At 40.1% G+C, this 19,923-nt stretch overlaps 1 protein-coding gene across 1 annotated transcript; it reads left to right on the forward strand.

The window, feature by feature from the left end:
• The first annotated feature begins 116 nt into the window (after window positions 1-116).
• On the forward strand, window positions 117-18,671 carry LOC118311876 (huntingtin-interacting protein 1-related protein). Its single transcript, XM_035635983.2, has 33 exons — window positions 117-546; window positions 903-966; window positions 1,605-1,747; window positions 1,875-1,931; window positions 3,163-3,243; window positions 3,326-3,402; window positions 3,518-3,579; window positions 4,643-4,783; window positions 4,868-4,925; window positions 5,192-5,267; window positions 5,374-5,517; window positions 5,622-5,744; window positions 7,045-7,228; window positions 7,326-7,414; window positions 7,565-7,681; window positions 7,798-7,899; window positions 8,788-8,982; window positions 9,512-9,622; window positions 9,715-9,909; window positions 9,996-10,143; window positions 10,820-10,906; window positions 11,004-11,111; window positions 11,223-11,359; window positions 12,056-12,166; window positions 12,269-12,327; window positions 13,191-13,221; window positions 13,307-13,369; window positions 14,574-14,674; window positions 14,792-14,897; window positions 15,905-16,028; window positions 16,252-16,313; window positions 16,409-17,401; window positions 17,520-18,671. The coding sequence occupies exons 1-33, from the start codon at window positions 466-468 to the stop codon at window positions 17,547-17,549; spliced, it is 4,260 nt and encodes a 1,419-aa protein (XP_035491876.2). The 5' UTR covers window positions 117-465; the 3' UTR covers window positions 17,550-18,671.
• Window positions 18,672-19,923: the final 1,252 nt, after the last annotated feature.

The following is a 19,923-nucleotide window of genomic DNA, read 5'->3' on the forward strand; positions in this document are numbered from 1 at the left end:
TGTAAAACCAGTCCTACAGGGCTGTTGAGTGGTGTGACCTTGTTTTGTCTTTCCGGTTTCACTGCCTACATATTTACTTGGTGACTCAGTGGAGATGTTGATAGTTGTTAATTGTGACTTAGCCATCGTGTCACTACTTTTTTATAAAAAATATTTATTTACAAACCTCATACCCGAGGTATTTTACCGGCCGACAGTCGCAACTTTTAACAAACCCATTGTTGATTTAGTGTGTTTTTGTTATGTCCAGTGCGCGTTTTTACGGATTTAGTAAAACGTTGGAGCGCTTTTACGCACAAGAGAAACGACTTCATCGGCTCTCGGTTCTGCTTTGTTCAGAAAAGGCTGGTTAGTTCATGCGTGACATGCGCGCTGAGCTTGTGACGAACCAATTGTTTAAAGGAGGCGAAGAGCTGAAACCTGGGCAGACAGAGGCCATCTGACTTCTGAGGCACAGGGACTAAGATGAGCAAACCAAAAAACAAAAGCGACAATAAGACGGAGAAGGCTTTGGCTGCGGAGAAGGAGCAGTTTGGTAAACAACAGGTTAGTAACTGATTTTCTCTAAATGAGGCAAAATATTATTTTTTTTCCTCTGGTCAAATTATTTTGTTTATCCAGATTCCATTTATGGTTTTATGTGTCCACTAGAAACGTGTGATAACTATTTTGATTTAGATTGACGCACCAACAGATCGTTTATTTGGAAGTTAAAACCAACAAAAAAAAATCTGCCTAATGTCACAGACTTGAGAAAAGGCTTAGTCCTCTCGGTTGGACTAAATCAAACTTTGTCTCTTATCTTTCACCTATTTCCGCAAGCGGCATCCTGATGTTGACTTGTCGGGAAGAAGCAGAGATGTATATTCGTGTCTTAATGGCTTTTAATTCATTTCTTTCAGCTCCACAGCATCAGCAAAACCCTCACCTCCGGTGAAACACCGCCCAAAGAGAAATATGTACGCAGTATCCTTTCAAAAGACACCTACCAACAGGTTTTTGTTCTGAAAATATAAAACTAGAAATATGTTTACTGACCAATGGATTAAAACGTATCTTATCTGTAGCGGCTTTGTGGACCTGTCCTTAAAGCAAAATGCTCAATATGACTATGGTAACATGCTGATGCTATATGAAAGACCTCATCACTTGGTTTATGTTGATATTTTGATAAGATAAACACTAAGTACAGATGAGAATATCATTAGGTTTGCAGATATTTAATTAAAGTATTGGATAAAGGAAATATTTTCCCTGATAATGGAAACAAAAGATGAAGGTATATGAATTTCTGTCAAATGTTACACGTGTTCTTGTGTATGTTCTTGTGATTGTGCTTATTGTAGTAGTCACAAGATGTGTCAGTTTTTCTATCAATTTCAATTATTAACATTTGGTCCTTTAATGGCTCCATCCATCCATCTAGTAGTTGTTGAGATGTTTCAGTATTCTTGCATGACTTTAAAGTAAAAAGTATTTCTCAAGACATTAGTCTGATGTTGAATTGAGACGGTGACTGGCTGTTGTAGGAAATATCATGGGCTGTTTCCACCACAGTTCACCCTGTGCATCGGTACTTTGGAGTTTCCTTAACAACTATGAAGATATTATCATGGGGAGTCACAAGGAGGGTGGAGCTTCCACCTTCTGGTCCTACATCCTCAACCTGCCTCTGTCAAGCAACTCCATGATCAGCTGGAAGTTCTGTTACCTGCTGCACAAACTGCTTAGGGATGGACACCGAAATGCAAGTTCAAATTCAACATCTCCTCCATCCTCCCGCTGAAAACTCTTTTTCCTTTAACTCGCCACTTTTTCCACTTTTCCACTTTTCCACTTTCACACCGTTGATCTGTGTCCATATGACCCAATAGGCTGTTGCAGATTCTTACCGGCGCTGTCGCAACGTTAAAGATATGGGCGTCCTCTGGGTGAGTGGCCACCATTTTATAGCTATAACATGTGGATCTGGATGTGTGTGCTCAAATTTGTGATATAACAATAGTGTATAATATCAAAATGTGTTGCAAACAAGATTTGTTCAAGTGTGCAAGAATCTGTCAATATACACACTCAAAAAAAATTGTATTTGGCTTCAAGAGCTGGAAATACAATTCACTCCACTTTTAAAGTAGAATGTAGAATCTTCCTCACATTCACAGATTCTTCCACACATTCTCATAGCTGAGTCCACACATACACATTTAGGTACACAATGTCTAAAAACTGCGTTGAATGACCGTTGTGTGATACTTGCTTGTCATGTTTTGACATATTTTTAAGGCATCATATATTGTATTGTTGTCATTGGCAGAAAGTAACAAAGTACATTCACTCAAGCACTGTGCTTAAGTACAGTTTGAAAATAGTTGTACTAATGCATTTGACAAAAACAAAGTAAGCTTATAAAAATTCAACACGTGACTCTAAAAAAAAAGCAGTTTCTAGTCCAAGTTTCTTATCATCCGCAAGATCCACGAGACATTTTCCCTCTAATATTCTGATCAATTAATACACATTTCTTTTACATCCCATTAATCATGTCACGACCCCTCAGATTTAACTGGTGACCCTTTGTAGAGGCCCGACCACTGGGTTAGGAACCACTTAACAGAACTATAAAGTCAAGTACAGTAGTTAAAACTCCACTTTGAGTATTTACAACAGTAAAATGCTGCTTAAGTATTTATCCATGAGTATTGATGGTATAATAGTGTGTTATATAATCATTTATTAGTACCAAGGTCTTTTTCCTGCAGAACAAGTAATTTTTGCCGACAATACTTCTGTATCTCTGTTTAACTAAGGCTCTGAACCCTGGAGTTTCACCTGTAATGAAGTATTATTACTTTTACTAGAGTAAAGGACCTGAATACTTGTTCAACCACTGATTGTTGATGCATTTTATTGGTTCCATCTTCAGGTGCATCGCTTGTGGTCTGCCTCTTATTCAATAAATGATCAAGTGTATTGTTTCTTTAATCTAGAGTCTAGTCGGGCTCCTGAGCTAATTTGTGTTACTACAATTGTGGCAGTTTGTCTGTCTGCTGTGAGCTGTCTGACTTGTGTCTCTTTTATTATCCATGTATGAGCAACCACATTAATTTCCCCTCTCTGGATTAATAAATCTGATCCGATCTAAAATATCGCTATGCTCTCCAGGGAAACTTGCACGATCGATATGGCCACATCGTCGCCTTGTCAACCAAATTCCTCTGCCTCAAAATGGAATTTCATGCAAAGGTAATGCATTTATACAATTATATGCGACAAACTCAAAATGATATTGGACTTGGTTTTAATGACACAGCATTCTCCTCCACAGCACAAGGTGATCCCAGGCAACCTGGAAGCCAGCGATGACACTTTGGAGAGGGAAGCAGGAACTGACATGAACAAAGTGTAAGTTTGACACTCAGCTATATGCATGTGCACTTGTTGTTAACCAGCTGCCACATGAATACACTGTTCCTGAATAAATATGTGGTTCTTACATTTAGATTTTATTAAACTGTAGGTTGGATATGACCCAGGAGCTGTTGGATTATATGGACGCTGGACTGAAGATGGCAGAGACAGGTCAGTCTATCAACCCTTGACACCTCATAGAGTAATCCTCTCAAAAGCAGTGGTCATCAGTTTGTAATGAGTTGGATAAGGCCATATTTTTTTGTTTGGGTTTTTTTGTCATGGCAGCACTATGAGTTAGGACATTCTGAATCCCTCCCCGTCTATGGTTCTTTGCCTCAAGCAATGGTGCTTGAGTCACCCATAGGCGACAATATGTGTGACAAATAGTGCATTTGCTGGGGACTATTTTCCGTGATGGATTATTACACAGTTGGTGCTTTAGTAGTAACAGTAATATTGATATTAATAATAAGACTTTATTTCTATTGGACCTTTAATGCAAAGATGATGCAGCCCAAAGTGCTTAACAAAACATGATAAAAAAAAATCACTGTTTGAACAACAATACAATAAAATGTTAAAAAAACAAAACCAAGCAGGAATAAATTATAGAAATAGCAAAGATAAAGCTGACATATTATGCTCATATTCAAGTTAAAAATATTAATTTGGGTTACCACTAGACAAGGTTTACATGCTCTAATGTTCAGAAAAAGCATCAGTCTTCTCATACTACCCATTCTTGCAGCTCCTCTTTTCACCCTCTGAATAAAACGCCTGGATTTCTTTTAGCCCCTCCTCCCGATAAACTCCTGCTCTGATTGGCCAGCTGGCCTTGTATGTTGTGATTATTCAACCAATTTCAAGATGTGTAGGAAATGTCACGCCCCTTCACCAGAGAAATGAAGATTCTCAGATTGCAGGCGGGGTTTCCGAAAGGCTCCAACTGTGACACAGTGGGAGAGAAATCTGAACCAGTTGTTCAGAACTAGACTGCAGGGTTTGACAGCCCAGAATAAACCACAGGGTGGCCTGTTTCATCTTTTGTGGGCCTGCAGGCTCCACAGATACCCACATTTATGTGCACAAACACTGAAAAAGTGATATTTGCATTATATGTCACCTTTAAAATATAGGGGCTAAGGTTTTTGACACTATGAAAAAGAATACAGAATCCTGCCAGGCTTATCCTTCAATGTGGTTTCGATGTTGTTGTTTTTTTCGTCCAAAGTTCTGCGTCAGCTCGATGCCAACGGGGCCAAATCTACAACTGCAGCTGGACAGTGCAGACTGACTCCTCTGATTCCACTCATACTGGATTGCAGCTTCCTCTACCACTTCTCTGTCCGGCTGATGTTCAAACTTCACAGCCGTGAGTGAACCACACAAACCGTACCTTTTTATCCACTCTGACCAAACTGTGTTAGATCGACCCGTCACATCCTCTTCTTCACAGGCATCCCCCCAGATGCTCTTCTTGGACATCGAGAGCGGTTCCGCGATCTGTTTATGAGGTAGGTTGGTAATGAAGAATTTATGGCTGCTTATGCATTTCTAAACAACATAAAAGGTAAAAGAAAATGGAGAAGATGCAATCTTTCAGAATCAATTCTTCAGACCATCGTTGTCTGTAACAAAAAATCAACATCAATACCACATCAATAATTAAGAAAAAACCTTTCTGCAATTTACTCCACACAAACACAGTATATTAGTGTTATTTGGCATCAGCACTCCTTCAAATCTTCTGATGTCATATCTTCTGCATTTTCTTTTGCAGCCTCACACAGTTCTTCGACAGAGCCAAGGAAACGGAGTTCTTCAAGAGTATCATCCAGATCCCAGATCTTCCAGATGTAAGTAAGCGGTTGGGAGTTTCCATCTATCTTCCCATGAGCACATAGATCAGTTCCATGTGGTTTGCAATCATTCAATTGCGTTTTGTTTGTCTTTACCTCGCAGGCCCCGCCAAACTTCCTCCGTGCTGCTGCCTTGGCTGAGTATAAAAAGCCAGTGGTGGTGATGCCCAACGAGGAGCGGCATGAGGAGGAGGAGGAGGAGGTGGAGACACAGCCGGAGTTTAGGGAAGCACCACAGATGCCACAGGTAATAATGCATGCATGCAAGTCAAAAGATGAATTCTATCAATGTTCTCCACATGAATGTCTGGTAGTATGGCTAACACTGAGGCTTTTTTTTTCTCATGGCAGTACTATTTGCTCAACCAAATGACAGCACCTGATACATCGCTGGAACAGAGAGAAACGGAGAGTGAGAGCATGAGAAGGGAGCTAGAGGTGCTGAAACCAGAGCTACAGCTCATCAGGATTGAGGTAAGTTGGTGTTGGAGTGTTTGGACTCTGACTCGGTTTCTTTTCCTTCAAACAAAATCAATAAAAAACGAAGTCTGATGTTGTATAATAATAATAAGTATTTTAGTTGTAATTGTTTAAATCTTGGCAAACCATAAAAAGCTACCTGTATGCAATTTACTCATGGCTAGTTTGACAAGTTCTGCAGCTATAAGAGCCATTTAAAAAAAAATTCTAACCAGACTCATGGACATACATAGGTTTGACACATGTATCAGCGATAATGATACCTTCAGAAAGTGTCAGATTTGACTTGAAGATTAAAATTGTGATTTCAGATGCAAATTGCAGCATTTGGGCTTGAGCAGGTCAAACTGCTGTAACTAATTTATGAAGGTAAATATGTTGCAAAATGCAAGCGCTTGTAGACTAGATTTGTAAACTTGTAGAATACAATGTGAGAACTTGTAGAATTTTTTTTTACCTGTATGTTGAGATTTTCACTCACAGAAAATATTCACACCTGTGTTCTGAATTTGAAGTCACACAAAAAATATTCACATGTGTAGATTGAAATTTACAAGAATACAATGGCAGCGGCAAACTTGTAATCTAACATTTACTCATATTCATTTTTACACTAAATGTGCCGGTGTCGGTCACATATTGATACATTATGTCATCATCAAGGTAACGTTCTGATCTGGGTTCACCTAAATCGGTTACCCTCAGCTCATCTCAGGAAATACCCAAATTAATCAAGATTTTTTTTCTCATGATGACGATTAAACTCAAGACAATACTGTCGAAACACACAAAATAATTGCTAACACTGATCCACAGGAAGAGATGAAATATAAGTGGAAATGATTGAAGTAAAACTATAAATAATAAATAAACTTTATTTTTGTCTAATGCCATTTCATAAAATAAATGCTTGACTGTTGATTTTTAGTCACTTAGTTCGGTAACGAATTGATTTAGGTGAACCCAGATCAGAACGTTACCTGGATGATGACATTTTTTTCGACAAGTTCTCACATTGTATTCTATTCAAGTTCACAAATCCAGTCTACAAGCGCTTGCATTTTGCAACATATTTACCTTCATACAATTCCCCTTTAATTCTGCCATGAACTTGTTTCTGTCACCTCACACACAGTGTCTTTGCCTCACACCTCTCCCTCCACAACCCCCTGCAACTCTCATCTCTGATCTAAAATGTCTCCTTATGCAGCTGTGTGGCGGTTTTTGGGGGGACTTTTCTCGGTTTTCTTTTGCCTACTTCACATATAAACTCCCTTGTTCCTCCTGTCCTCAGGCCCAGAGGTGTGTGACTGAGTTAAAGGGTCAAGTGAATCGTCTGGAAGCCGAGGTTGAGGAGCAGCGCACCCACAAGCAGATGGCAATGGTGGAAAATGAACACCTGCGGATGGAAGTGGAGGCCTTGCGGTGCACTAATGTCGCCAATGTCGGGGCACACATTGGATTCAAAGAGGCAGATGGTGAGTAAACAGTTTATGTGTACAGGTGAATGAGCCACATCAATGTTGATGAATGTCACTGAAATGTAGTCGTCTTCCTCCCGCCGTGTCTGCACAGGTAGAGCTCAGGCAGCGGAGCTTCGTTTCACTCAACTCAAAGAGAGACACGCCGAGCTGATCACTAGTCACGCCGACCTAATGAAGAAGGTACATTGCACCATTGCTGTTGTTTCTGTCACACCAAAAATGTTTCTTCACTGTCCAGGCGACAGTCAGATGAGAGGATCAGCACCACCTGACAGCAACAGGTTCTGTCTGGAGTCGTGCTAATGTTGTTGTGTGTGTGTCCATGTGCAGAGCACAGAAACAGTGAAGGCGCTGTCCAGTACAAAACAAGACCAAGGCGATTTACTGAGAGCAAAGAAACAGCAAGAAAGTGAGCTGGAAAATCTACGGCAGGAGAAAAGAAACGCAGTGAGACAGATTTGACCCCCGACTACACCGCTCACACACCTCCTGATATCATCACTGATAGACAAGGAAAGATTCTCGTGAATTAATACTGACTCAGTGACTCCTCTCCCACTCAGATGAATCAGCAGCAGCAGGAGGCCGACCGCCTCAACAAAGAATTACTGGAGAAAAGAGCAGAACTGGCCCTCCTTCGCAGTACCCTGGAAAATAAGGAGATGGTGAGACTGACTGTAAAATACGCCCACACAAACTGTCATACGTGGACTGAGCGTTGAAGATTCCTTGGCTCGAATGTCCAACAGACCCTTTAGCACCACCATAATGCCAAGTTTAAGTTTTACTTTTAGGTGTTTAGAGTTGGAGCCCTTTATCTACTGACTAACATGCAAATTTAGTCTGATAAATGTATTTTTAGATTATTTTCTTCCACAAAGTAAACTCTATAACAAAACTCGATAACAAAAAATAGTGTTATCGACTATAATGTCAGGTCAGATTTTTTGGTCGTGATTACTTAGTTAGAGTTGGTGTTTTGTGTCACTGCTGTTGTTAAACATTTTCAAACATTCACACGGCCCTATTTAATCTACAATACAAGAAGAAAAATATGTTTGAGATGCCGTTCATTCCTTTACCTTAATGTACTTGGCATAAACAACATGACATTTCTAACCAAACACACACAGACATGTTGCCCTGTGTAGCATTTCATGAAGATCAGTCAATGAGATGATATGGATTGAATTGATATTTCATGTCTATCCAGTTCATCCTGTTTTTATGAAATATCAGAACCATTGTGTCACTCATAATCTTTTATGTAGAGTATATGACTTATTGTCCCAGGATATTCAGTTGAAAGCTGTAAGTTAGCAAAATGAATCACAGTGCAGGACAGTTCCATAGACGTCTCGTCTCATACATGTACTAGTCGGCGAATAGATTTAAATGTCTCAGGATAACCACTGTACTTTTCAGTCACAAACAGAATAGGACCAACATAGTCCCTCTTGCAATTTGCTGCTTTTTGCTCTGTTTGTTGAATCGTCTTATGCGGAGACTCGACATCCACTTACACGCTGTATTTGCCATGTCATCTTCTGCAGGAGGGATCTCAGGTGAGCGGCAGCCTGGCAGCTATGCAGGCAGAGCGGGATGTGCTGCTGCGTTCTGCCAGAGAGAGGGACGCAGAGCTGGCCTCGCTGAGACAGCAGGCACAGCGGCAGCAGGGCTCGCTGGACCTGGAGATAGACCGCAGCAACAGAGAGCTGGAGGCACTGAGAGCTCAACTGCAGCAACAGGTAATGTACACACTGACGACCAAGACGGAACCCCCCATGCGGCGACGTGGGTTAAGCCTTGAAACCGTTTCACATACACATCAAAATTCAACGGTTAATAAAGCTTTAAATTATTTTCATTGTTGATTCATCTGTTGATTTTTCTTTAAATTAAAATGGTAAAATCCCATCATAGACAAAGATGTCTTCAAATGTCTTGTGTTGCCCAACCCAACAGTCCCAAGCACAAAAATATTCAGTTTACTGTCTGAGAAGATGAAAGCAAAGGGAATTTTTTTTTTTAAACTCAAGATAATGAATTAGTGCTGGTGCTCTACTTTTTCTATGTTGGCACCAAGGCTTCAATATCTTAAAACATATTTCAATGGATTCACCTTCTTGTCTGACAGCTGCACCTATTATTATTATTCTACATTGTGGAAAATTTCACATTTAAATGTCTGTTTCTGCTGCATTGGAATTGCTACTGTTTGCTTGAAAAGTACCACAGTAATATCCGTGATACATCACTACTGCCTTTTTTCCACAGCTTGCCATCAATGCAGAGCAGAAGCTGGAGATCGACAGGCTGAGGCGAGAGCTGGACTCAACACGAGCAGAACTGACTCGTGCCAACAACACCCTGCAGAGCAAAGAAATGGTAGGAGTAACTTTTTTCTTACATCTGACATCAACTCCTCTTGAGATGAAATATTGGCAGTATAATACACCTATACACGTTTTGTTCTGCAGAGTGGCACCCAGCTGAGCAGTACACTGGCAGGGCTGCAGGCGGAGAGGGAGGGGTTGTTGCAGTCAGTGAGAGAGCAGCAGGTCGAGCTGAACTCCCTCAGGCAACAAGCTCAGCTCCAGCAGAGCTCCCTGGAGCAGGAAAGGCAGCGGAGCAGCATGGAGCTTGGAAGCTTGCATGCCCAGTTACAGCAGCAGGTGCTGTGCTGTGTTTATGACTGTGCAGTGTTGTGAATGTCTCAGTGGTTGGTCAGTGATGAGTTCATGTGTGTGTTTGAAAACAGGCCTGTCGTGAAGGCGAGCTGGCCCAGAAGCTACAGGACGAGCAGTTCTGTCTGCTGCAGTGCGCCGTGGTGGAGGCCGAGGGCATCATACTGGACGCTGTGGCCAAAGTGGACGACCCCATCCACGTGCGCTGCATTAGCTCACCTGGTACACCCCTTCCTCCCAAATACTCCCAGTCATCACATTGTGTTTAACACAAGGAAACTAACAAATGTTTTTGCCAATAATAGTTTTATAAAATACATGAAATGGTTAAAAAATGCTTCTCACAAGTTCCCAGAGCCTTCTGGTCTTCAGACAGTTTTTTTTGTGTGTGGAGCAAAAATTCGCACTTGCACTCAAAACTCGAATGTAAACATACCTTTTGATCAAGCAACATTCATATCACAAATTACAATAAGCCCAGATATAAAAAAAAAAATAAACAGCCAGCTGCCAAAATAACCAGTCACTAAGAGGACAACCATCAAAAATCAGAGTTGGGGCATAGGTGGAGGAAAAAATAAGATCAACAACCTCGATATCCAAGAACAGAAAAAAGACACAAATACAAATAAAATTGGTGAATGCTCACAGAGATATACAGAATAAATTGAAAGCAACAAAACAGAGAATAATAGATTCTGGAAAACACAAAATATGTAAGGAAAACATTGATTCTGATTATGATAAAAAAGTGATCAACAATCCAGTGAACATCCACAAAATAAGAGTAACTAGCTAAAGTAGATAGTAGTTAACTTTCTTGACCAACCTAGTCCTTAACTTGTGATTTTGCCTTTCTATTCCATTTTTCTCACTGGTTCTCCCTCTTGCTTTTTAGATTATTTGGTGAACCGAGCTGAAATCACTCTGAGTTCCATAGACAAGATGCAGCAGAGCCACGTGGTCTACCTGGGAAACAGGCATGGTATGTGAGGGGTGGCGTCACGTGTGTTCAGGTTATGGGATGCGTTGTGTTCACCTCGGACGATGGGTGCATTTGATGCTTCCCCTGTTCTCTTTAGATGCCAGCGGTTTGCTGAGAGCGGTCACACAGTTCTCTCACCTCGCCGCCGACACGATCGTCAACGGAGCGGCGACATCGCACTCTGCCCCCACTGACATAGCTGACCGTGAGAGACACACACACACTCACGCTGTAGCTGTTTGAAAACACACAGTGCTGTAAACTCTTTATGCACAGATGCTACAAATGCTACATCCTGCGTCTCTGTCTCACGCAGGCTTGACGGACAGCTGTCGGGACTGTGCAAACCACTGTCTTCAGTACTTGAAGGATCTGAAGCTTCAGGCCAGTTTACAGAGAGCAGACCCCTCTGTGATTCGCTACACTGTTCAACGGCTCCTCTCTTTGGGACAGGTTGGTCAAAATCTTTTATCTGAGGACTACAGCCATGCCTATGGCTCTGTGAGCAGAGCTTTGAGACAAATTCTGTAGGGAAAGACTGATATTTGTTTATAAAACGTGTATATTTTTGCCTTGCTTACAATCAATGTAATCCAGTAGTGTGACTGTCAAGGTTATACGACGGGAAAAGTAAGAAGATCACTCTGGTAAATAGGATGACCATGAATGTCTGTATAGAATTGAAATGTCATAGCAATCCCTATGTCATTTAATGCAGTAATTGCTGAAATATTTTTATCTGTTTGTGTAATTGCACGATAAATGTCATAAGACAATAGTCATTTGAATTTTCTTTGAGGACTTGTCTAGTCTCTGTATGTCTCTCTTTCTTCCTGGGACTATTGGGAAAGTACTGCTGATTACACATGAGCTGTATCATATTACCCCTGGTGACCTGTCAGTTTTTTTGTGCATTTGGGTTGTAATAAAAGAAAAATTATAAATAAAGAAATAAAGAAACATGAGAAAAAGAAACAAACCTGACCCGTAGCATGAATAGAAATCAAATAGGCTCAGATCTGGCTACTGGCTCAGGCAGGGTAGGTCGAGTTTTGGGGTGACAGGGTTAGGGCATGCACAATGGCCCTATGAATAAAACCCATTGCTCTGGCCCTAATGTCTAACTGTAACTGCTTGTTTCTCGTATAGGATTTGCATCCGAAAGGGCAGGATGTGCTAAAAGAAGAGCTGGGAAGCATGGTGGACAGAGAGATGATCGCCACCTCTACTGCCATCGAGGAGGCTGTGCTGCGAATGGACGTAAGGACGCGCATGTTGTAATGGATACAAACGTGACAAACTCCCGGACACATCTACACCTTAATGATGCTTGAAAATTCTGTTTACATTTATGCTGGACAGGAGATACTGAATCAGGCAAAGAGAGACATGACTGGTATTAAGCTGGAGGTCAACCAGAGGTGAGACCAAAACTGTATATCTATATCTATATATAATTCAATTCAATTCAATTTTATTTGTATAGCGCCATATCACCACATACATTGTCTCAAGGCACTTCACATAGTGAGGTCAATATTACAATATTACAGGGAAAACCCAACAAATCCCACAATGACCAAAGCACTTGGCGACGGTGGAGAGAAAAAACTCCCTTTTAACAGGAAGAAATCTCTGACAGAACCGGACTCAGTTGTGGGCGGTCATCTGTCTCGACTGGTTGGGGTGAGGAGAGAAATGGGGAAGAGAGGGAGAAGTAGGCAGAAAGAGGATGGGAGGAGAGACAGTAGGAGAGAAGAGAGAGAGAGGACAGTTGTACAACCGCCGCTTTAATCTCTACCAGACTGATACTTATAATTAAAAAAATACAATTATGTTGTTGTTATTATTAGTGATGCTATTATTATTATATTATTATTATTATTATTATCATCATCATTATTATTATTATTAGTAGTAATAATAATAATAATAATAATAATAATATAATAATAATAATAATAATAACAATAACAATAACACGAACAGTAATAATAATAATAATAATAATAATAATAACAATAATAATGACGGGTTTGGGTCCTGCAGCTCTGGAGTCAGAGATACACTAGGAGAGATAGAAAACACAAACAGGGTTAGTGACATGTACTGTAAACATATCGGGGGATAGAGGGGTTGTATAACAGTTGCTTTAATTTCTACCACACTGATACTTATAATTAGTGAAAACTGACACTTATAAATACAATGATGTTATTAATAAAAGTCTCCTTCACTGTCTAATTTCCAATCTGAATACTTTTTTCCTTCTGTTTCATCACAGTATACTGGGATCCTGCTCAGACCTGATGAAGGTAAGAACTCTGTCCAGTTTCAAATGATTTTCTGCAAAATTTTCACTTCATTTTCATTTCTTCTGCTCTGCTCTCTCCTCTCCAGGCTGTTCATATGCTGGTGACAGCCGCCACTGACTTACAGAAAGACATCGTGGAAGGAGGCAGGGTGAGTTACAGAGTTTCTCCTCAGCCTTCTGAAAAGCCAAAGCTAAAAAGTCCTTTGCAGAAAGTGACAAGAAAGTGAATGAGTCATATTTATCAAGAAACTCATTCCTACTTACTGCGAAGTATAGGAGGAAGAGCCGCTCTCAAGTCATCACATGATTTGTCTAGCAGACATAACCAATGAGAAACAAGGATTTAACCCAAACCTTAAACTAAATTAGTCATTCTAGAAAAGCACATTTTATTTTGGGGAAATCCTTCATCCTCCTATCTCTTGTAGCAATTAACAATCTGTTATATTTAATTTATATTTCATATATTTATTTTATTTTGCACTGTGGAATTTCTGCTGATTAAAGAGTTTATTGTCAATGAAATTAAAAAATCCCAGAAATGTTGATGTGATCAAAAAATTGGAATGGCTGTTAAATTCTGATGTGTTTAAAGTTTGCTAACCTGATTTCTCCATTGTATATTCAGTTTTTTTCACATTAATTCATACATTTTGTTGAAGAAAACAATGACCTGATGAGCTGACTGTCAATTTATGAAGTTACATCTCTGTTTTTTTTTACTTTTTTAAATTTGTTTGAAAATATTCTGTATATGCAGCACTATGATACTGGCTTATATGAGTGTATGGTGTCTTGAAATTCAGTCATATGTATATATTCAATTGGATTCTGCTGCGGATTGACAAAGTTCATTAGGGATATAATATATGACAAAACGTTTAGTACCGCAGTAAATATTTAAGGGGAAAAAAATTCAATGTTAGCTGATTCTTTTCCTTGCTCCGCTGATAGATCTGATAAAAGCAAAGCGAAAAAAGGAAGTCACTGTAACTACTGTCATCCATTGCAATTTTTTTTTATTTAACTTAAATGTATTTTTTATTAGAAAGAAAAATCCATCAATTTTCTTCTGCTTATCTGAGTCTAGGTCACAATAAATGATTGATTATATGATGGGAAATTATTGTAATTGAAATAAGAGATACAGTATAATTAAATAGAACTAAATATTGATATAAATGCCAGTAAATGAACTGCATAGTAAACAAATCGTAGGCATTATTTTTCACACAAGTTTTCCATCCGTTTTTGACTGGTATGATCATGAGAATGGTTATTCTGGTCATTCTGGTCATTCTGGAAAGAACAATAACAATAACCATCATGCATCTGTACTGGTTGTTTCGACAGGGAGCAGCATCTGTTACAGACTTTTATGCCAAAAACTCTCGCTGGACAGAGGGACTCATCTCTGCTTCCAAGGCAGTGGGCTGGGGTGCCACACAGCTGGTGTAAGTGCCCGAAAACCCACAATACAGACACGTACTACGTGTTATGAGTTATTCTTGTGCTGAATGTCAAACTGTACAATGAAATTGTGAATGCCGTTTTCACCTCTTTGCTGTCAGAGACTCAGCTGACCTGGTTGTGGGTGAAAATGGGACGTACGAGGAGCTCATCGCCTGTTCGCATGAGATTGCCGCGAGCACTGCCCAGCTGGTTGCCGCCTCAAAGGTACAGTCTTGAGTCAGAAGTGTCTCCAGTTGGTTTGTGAAGTAGTGTTGTCGCTTCAAAGGCTCCCGGTGGAGATTGCCACCACAAACTGATGCTGTGGAACAAGGTTTTTATGAGCAGTTCCTGGTGGTGTCAGCAGTCAAGTCATGTCAGATTTACTTGTATAGCCAAAGAGTTGAGCCAAAGTGCTTTACAAACATGGCAAAGGAAAAACAACACAAGTAAAAACTGTGCAAGACAAAGATGCAGTAAAAGAAAAACAAGATAAAAGTAAATAAGATCAAATAATGGCAGACATTAAAAGAATCATAAGACAGAATCAGGCTAAATTCAAACAGAACATCCTGGTCAGACAACCGTTTAAGTTTTTGACCAGAATGAGGAACTGAATGGCGTTGTTGCGTGGATGACCTAAAGCTGGGCATACACTGTACATTTTAGAAATGCTGTTGTTAAATTCCAACTCATACCTTCCGAGTAAATCGTCTGCAACGTGAAGCCTAAGCCCTCGATTTATGTGCTCACACTGTACAGACCGATTGTCAGCCATGACCTGACTGCTCACACTGTGCGGGTGAAATGCCCGTTGGCCCCTGCGGAAAACTCCTCCGAGGTAGAGAAGATTGTGTTTAATATAGAAAAACGCTGACAAGACAGAACTGTTTGCCACTTTGCATTGGCGCAGTCAGGAAAAAGGCACTGAGTTTGAGGAATCGACTTTCGGCATTTGTAATTGGGAGACGGTGGACCTCTACCAGCTTTGTTCACCCAAATTAAAGCAAAATAGCATATTTCACTACCACTGGTATCTAACTCTTATCATCCACTGTGTTGTGGTAGAGACAGAAATCTCAGAGGAAGACATATATTTAAACCTGGGGGGAAAAAAACTAATTGACATAGTCTGCACCAGGGTAAGGATCTATAATTATAAAAAAAGATAGCAAAAACCTCATGAAATATTCCTAAATTCTTAAAAGTGCCGCTGTGATTCACTATCATTTCAGGTGAAGGCCGACCGCAACAATAAGAAGCTGAACACACTCCAACAGGCCTCGCGACACGTGAATGACATGGCCGCTGTGGTCGTCACCTCCACCAAACATGGGCAGCGGCGGTTCTCTGACCAGGGTGAGAGAAGGAAGTAGATACTTTAGTACCTTTACAGATCTGCTAACAACATCTGAACCAAAGTCTATGACAATTCTTCAAATATATATATCAAATATGTATGACAAAAAAAGTCATAAATCAGCTGGGTTCATTGTCCAAAAATGTTATGGCGACCCCTAGACCAAAATGGTTGACTGACTGACCAACACCGCCATCAATATTCATAATTATGTCTTCAAAGGTACAATGGACTTCTCTGGCATGTCTCTGATCAAGCTGAAAAAAGAAGAGATGGAAGCTCAGGTGAGGCCCCTTATGTCCCATTTCGTTTAGCTCACCGCCTATTTGATTGTAGTTCTGAAGCTAACGACAATGTTCTGCTGCCCTGAATCTGTTAGGTGAAGGTGCTGCAGCTGGAGTGCCAGCTGGAGCAGGAGCGGGTCCGCCTGGGGGAGCTGAGGAAGAGGCACTACGACCTCGGTGACTCTGGGACTGAGGCACAGGATGCACCCGATCACTTCCCGCCGCCGCCGCCGCCCACTCTTCTCGAGTCCACGCCGGTGCCTCCATCCTTTTCACAAACAAAGCCTTATCTGAACACTAAGAGCTTTGCGCCGAGCAACCCGTTCGCCCCGACTCAAATACAACCCTTCCCGCTGCCGCAGTCATACACACCAACAAACACCTACACACAGGCCCAAGCTTACACACCGTCTCAAGCCCACACACCGTCTCAAACATTGTTTCAAACACCGTCTCAAACCTACACACCGTCTCAAACACCGTCTCAAACCTACACACCGTATGAAACACCGTCTCAAAACTACACACCGTCTCAAACACCGTCTCAAACACCGTCTCAAACCTACACACCGTCTCAAACACCGTCTCAAACCTACACACCGTCTCAAACACCGTCTCAAACACCGTCTCAAACCTACACACCGTCTCAAACACCGTCTCAAACCTACACACCGTCTCAAACACCGTCTCAAACACCGTCTCAAACCTACACACCGTCTCAAACACCGTCTCAAACCTACACACCGTCTCAAACACCGTCTCAAACCTACACACCGTCTCAAACACCGTCTCAAACCTACACACCGTCTCAAACACCGTCTCAAACCTACACAGCGTCTCAAATACCGTCTCAAACCTACACACCATTTCAAACCTACACACCTTCCCAGCCCTACATCCCAGCTCAGCCTTTCACACCAAACCCAACCCAAAGTTACTTAAAACCTCATTCATTGTCACAGCTCTCGTCTCACACTTCGCCGCCGGCTCAGCCTCAGACGACTCCACAGAACAACACTGAGAACACCAAACCAACTTTTAAGAAGCCAAATATCTTCACTAAATCTGGAAACTTGCTGAAGAACGCGGTAAGTTCCGACCCTTCATCTGCAACGTTTTGTATTCATCTAATAAGCAATAATAAATGATTCATCTGAGTGGATGATTGGTTGTATGTACACTAGTCGGTTCCTTTTCTAATTACAGTTCAAACGAGGCGAAACAGGGGAATCCTGAAGTACGACTGAAAAAGAAGACATGATGATTTCACTTCCGCATAATGGTTTTAAATATTAGAAAACAATGACTTTATTTAACTAACCCATTTCTCTGGCTTACCCGTTCCATTAAATGTGCAAATGAAACCATAACATTATACTTCCTTTTCCAGCTCACCTTTGTGATCATAGTGATGCTTATATTCTCTGACATTGCACATAAAAGTAAGAGATGAATTCCTGCACACTGTCAACACTGAGTTTAAAAAAAATAAAAAATACAATATTTTCATTCATGGAAAACAAAACTGCTTAGAAGCATGCACGTCTATTAGGGGAAATATTATAGACAATGTACACAGAAGAAAAATATTAAAGATCATAAAAATCAGCTGAATTTAGCAGTTTTCATTTTCACTAATTGTTCTACACTCTGTTTGACAGAGACTAATTTGTTCCCTTGTGCAGTGTGATGTCTCACCATCCCAGTGATAGAGATTTCTGAATACATTACATTACATTTAGCAGATGCTTTTGTCCAAAGCTACTTACAGTATAGTGCATTCAACCATGAAGATATTACCCAAAAGGTACAAGAATAAGAGTACATAAATACAACAAGATAAAGTGCGTTCCTGAGCGTGTGACTCAATAGGTGTGATTCAACACAAGAGCAACAAAAATAAAATAAAAGTAAGAAAAATGTATGCTGTAATATTATCTACACATCTAAGACAGAGAGATAAGTCAGTGTTTCACTTTACATTGATTAACAGGTTGCAAACACTGTATTGCTCATGACTTAACTTCCTATAAAGTGAAATAGGCAGGAGAAATGTAAATCAAATCAATATTGGCCTTTAATGTAGCACCAGTTCTCTACAGTGTTTTTCAGAGTATCGTGGAGAGGCTGCCTCAGTTGTTCTGTGGATCTACTTCTGTCGCTTCATGTGATCCCAGACTGACTGCATGCTTCTCTGTGGGGTTTCAACATCTGCTGCAGGACTCCTTCCCTTCTTCTTTTCTCTCAACATAGTTCTCTATGACCCTGGCTGTGTGTTTGTCCTGCTGCAGAGGGACTTAGGTACCGATCAGACACCTCCATGATAAAATCTAAATGATTAAAAGTTGTTTTTCAGTTTGAATTTTTCTTTTCTTTCTGGATTAGGTGTTAAATAAATTATTTAAGTAAGAACACATAAAAAAAAACATAAAAACACAGTCATAAAAGAATAAAATGAATAAACGTGTGACAGAAATGTAATTATGGCTTTGGTTTCAAGGAATTGACTGACTGCCTGCCGGGTTTTTTTGCTTGGGGAGGATGTATTGCAAAAGCTCTGCCCCCCTTAGTCTTCAGCCTAGGATCTGGAACAATTGCAATGTAATCATCTTTATGTACATCATAAAATATTAAAATACAAAAACATTCAATACTTAATACAAATTGTTTATATTCATTAAATCTATTTGAAGTGATAGTACTGTCAGTGATAGCTCAACAAATCCGGTGATGAAGGCCACAGAGAGCAGCTGAAAGCTCCACAACTACAGTATGTAATCTTATATCATTGAATAAGATTACAGTATGACACTAATAACATATATTTATTATTTGTTCCACCAGTCAGGTATCCTGCTTATTAGTTGTTGACAAATACATTGATGGTAAATATCACCTAAATGTGGAGAAATAGAAGAAGTGTCAGTCAGTCAGAACAAGTGAACGTCTCTCTCTCTCTCTCTCTCTCTCTCTCTCTCTCTCTCTCTCTCTCTTTCTCTTTCTCTCAATTCTCACAGCGACCTCATCTGTCTGTTATTTCTGTCATGCGCACAACAAACTGCAATCTCACCACCATGGAAGTAGCCACTGTAGACTCCCAGTGACCGAGGAAAAGGTGCGTCAAGTTAACAAAACTAAGCTCAGGGGGGAAAACACCGGCAGTTAGATATTGCTTCTTTCGAAATAAAAGCGTAATACAGACCCCTTAATGTGACTGGTAAAAGATATTTATCTTAAAATGAGCCGCTAGTTTAACCTTTACCAATATGTTAAGTTTAATGGAGTAGAAGTATAATGTTACACAAACTATAAATATTAAAGTAAAGTGAAAGTATTTCATAACTGTTCTCAGATATAGTACTAAAAGTATTTTATCTTTTTATGGTACAAAAGTCCAACCTCTAAACCTCACATCTGATCCCTCAGGCACAAATAATGGGGGATAATAGATAAATAGATATAGATAGATAGATACTTTATTGATCCCATGGGGAAATTAGGCAACCAGCAGCTTATATATATATATTATAAACAAAAAATCGAAACAAAAATATAGAAACCTAAAGATATACACATCAAATATATTTTTAAAAAGTAAAGGTGTGTAAAA

The sequence above is a fragment of the Scophthalmus maximus genome, chromosome 1, assembly GCF_022379125.1.
Source record: "Scophthalmus maximus strain ysfricsl-2021 chromosome 1, ASM2237912v1, whole genome shotgun sequence".
Classification (NCBI taxonomy): Eukaryota; Metazoa; Chordata; class Actinopteri; order Pleuronectiformes; family Scophthalmidae; genus Scophthalmus; species Scophthalmus maximus.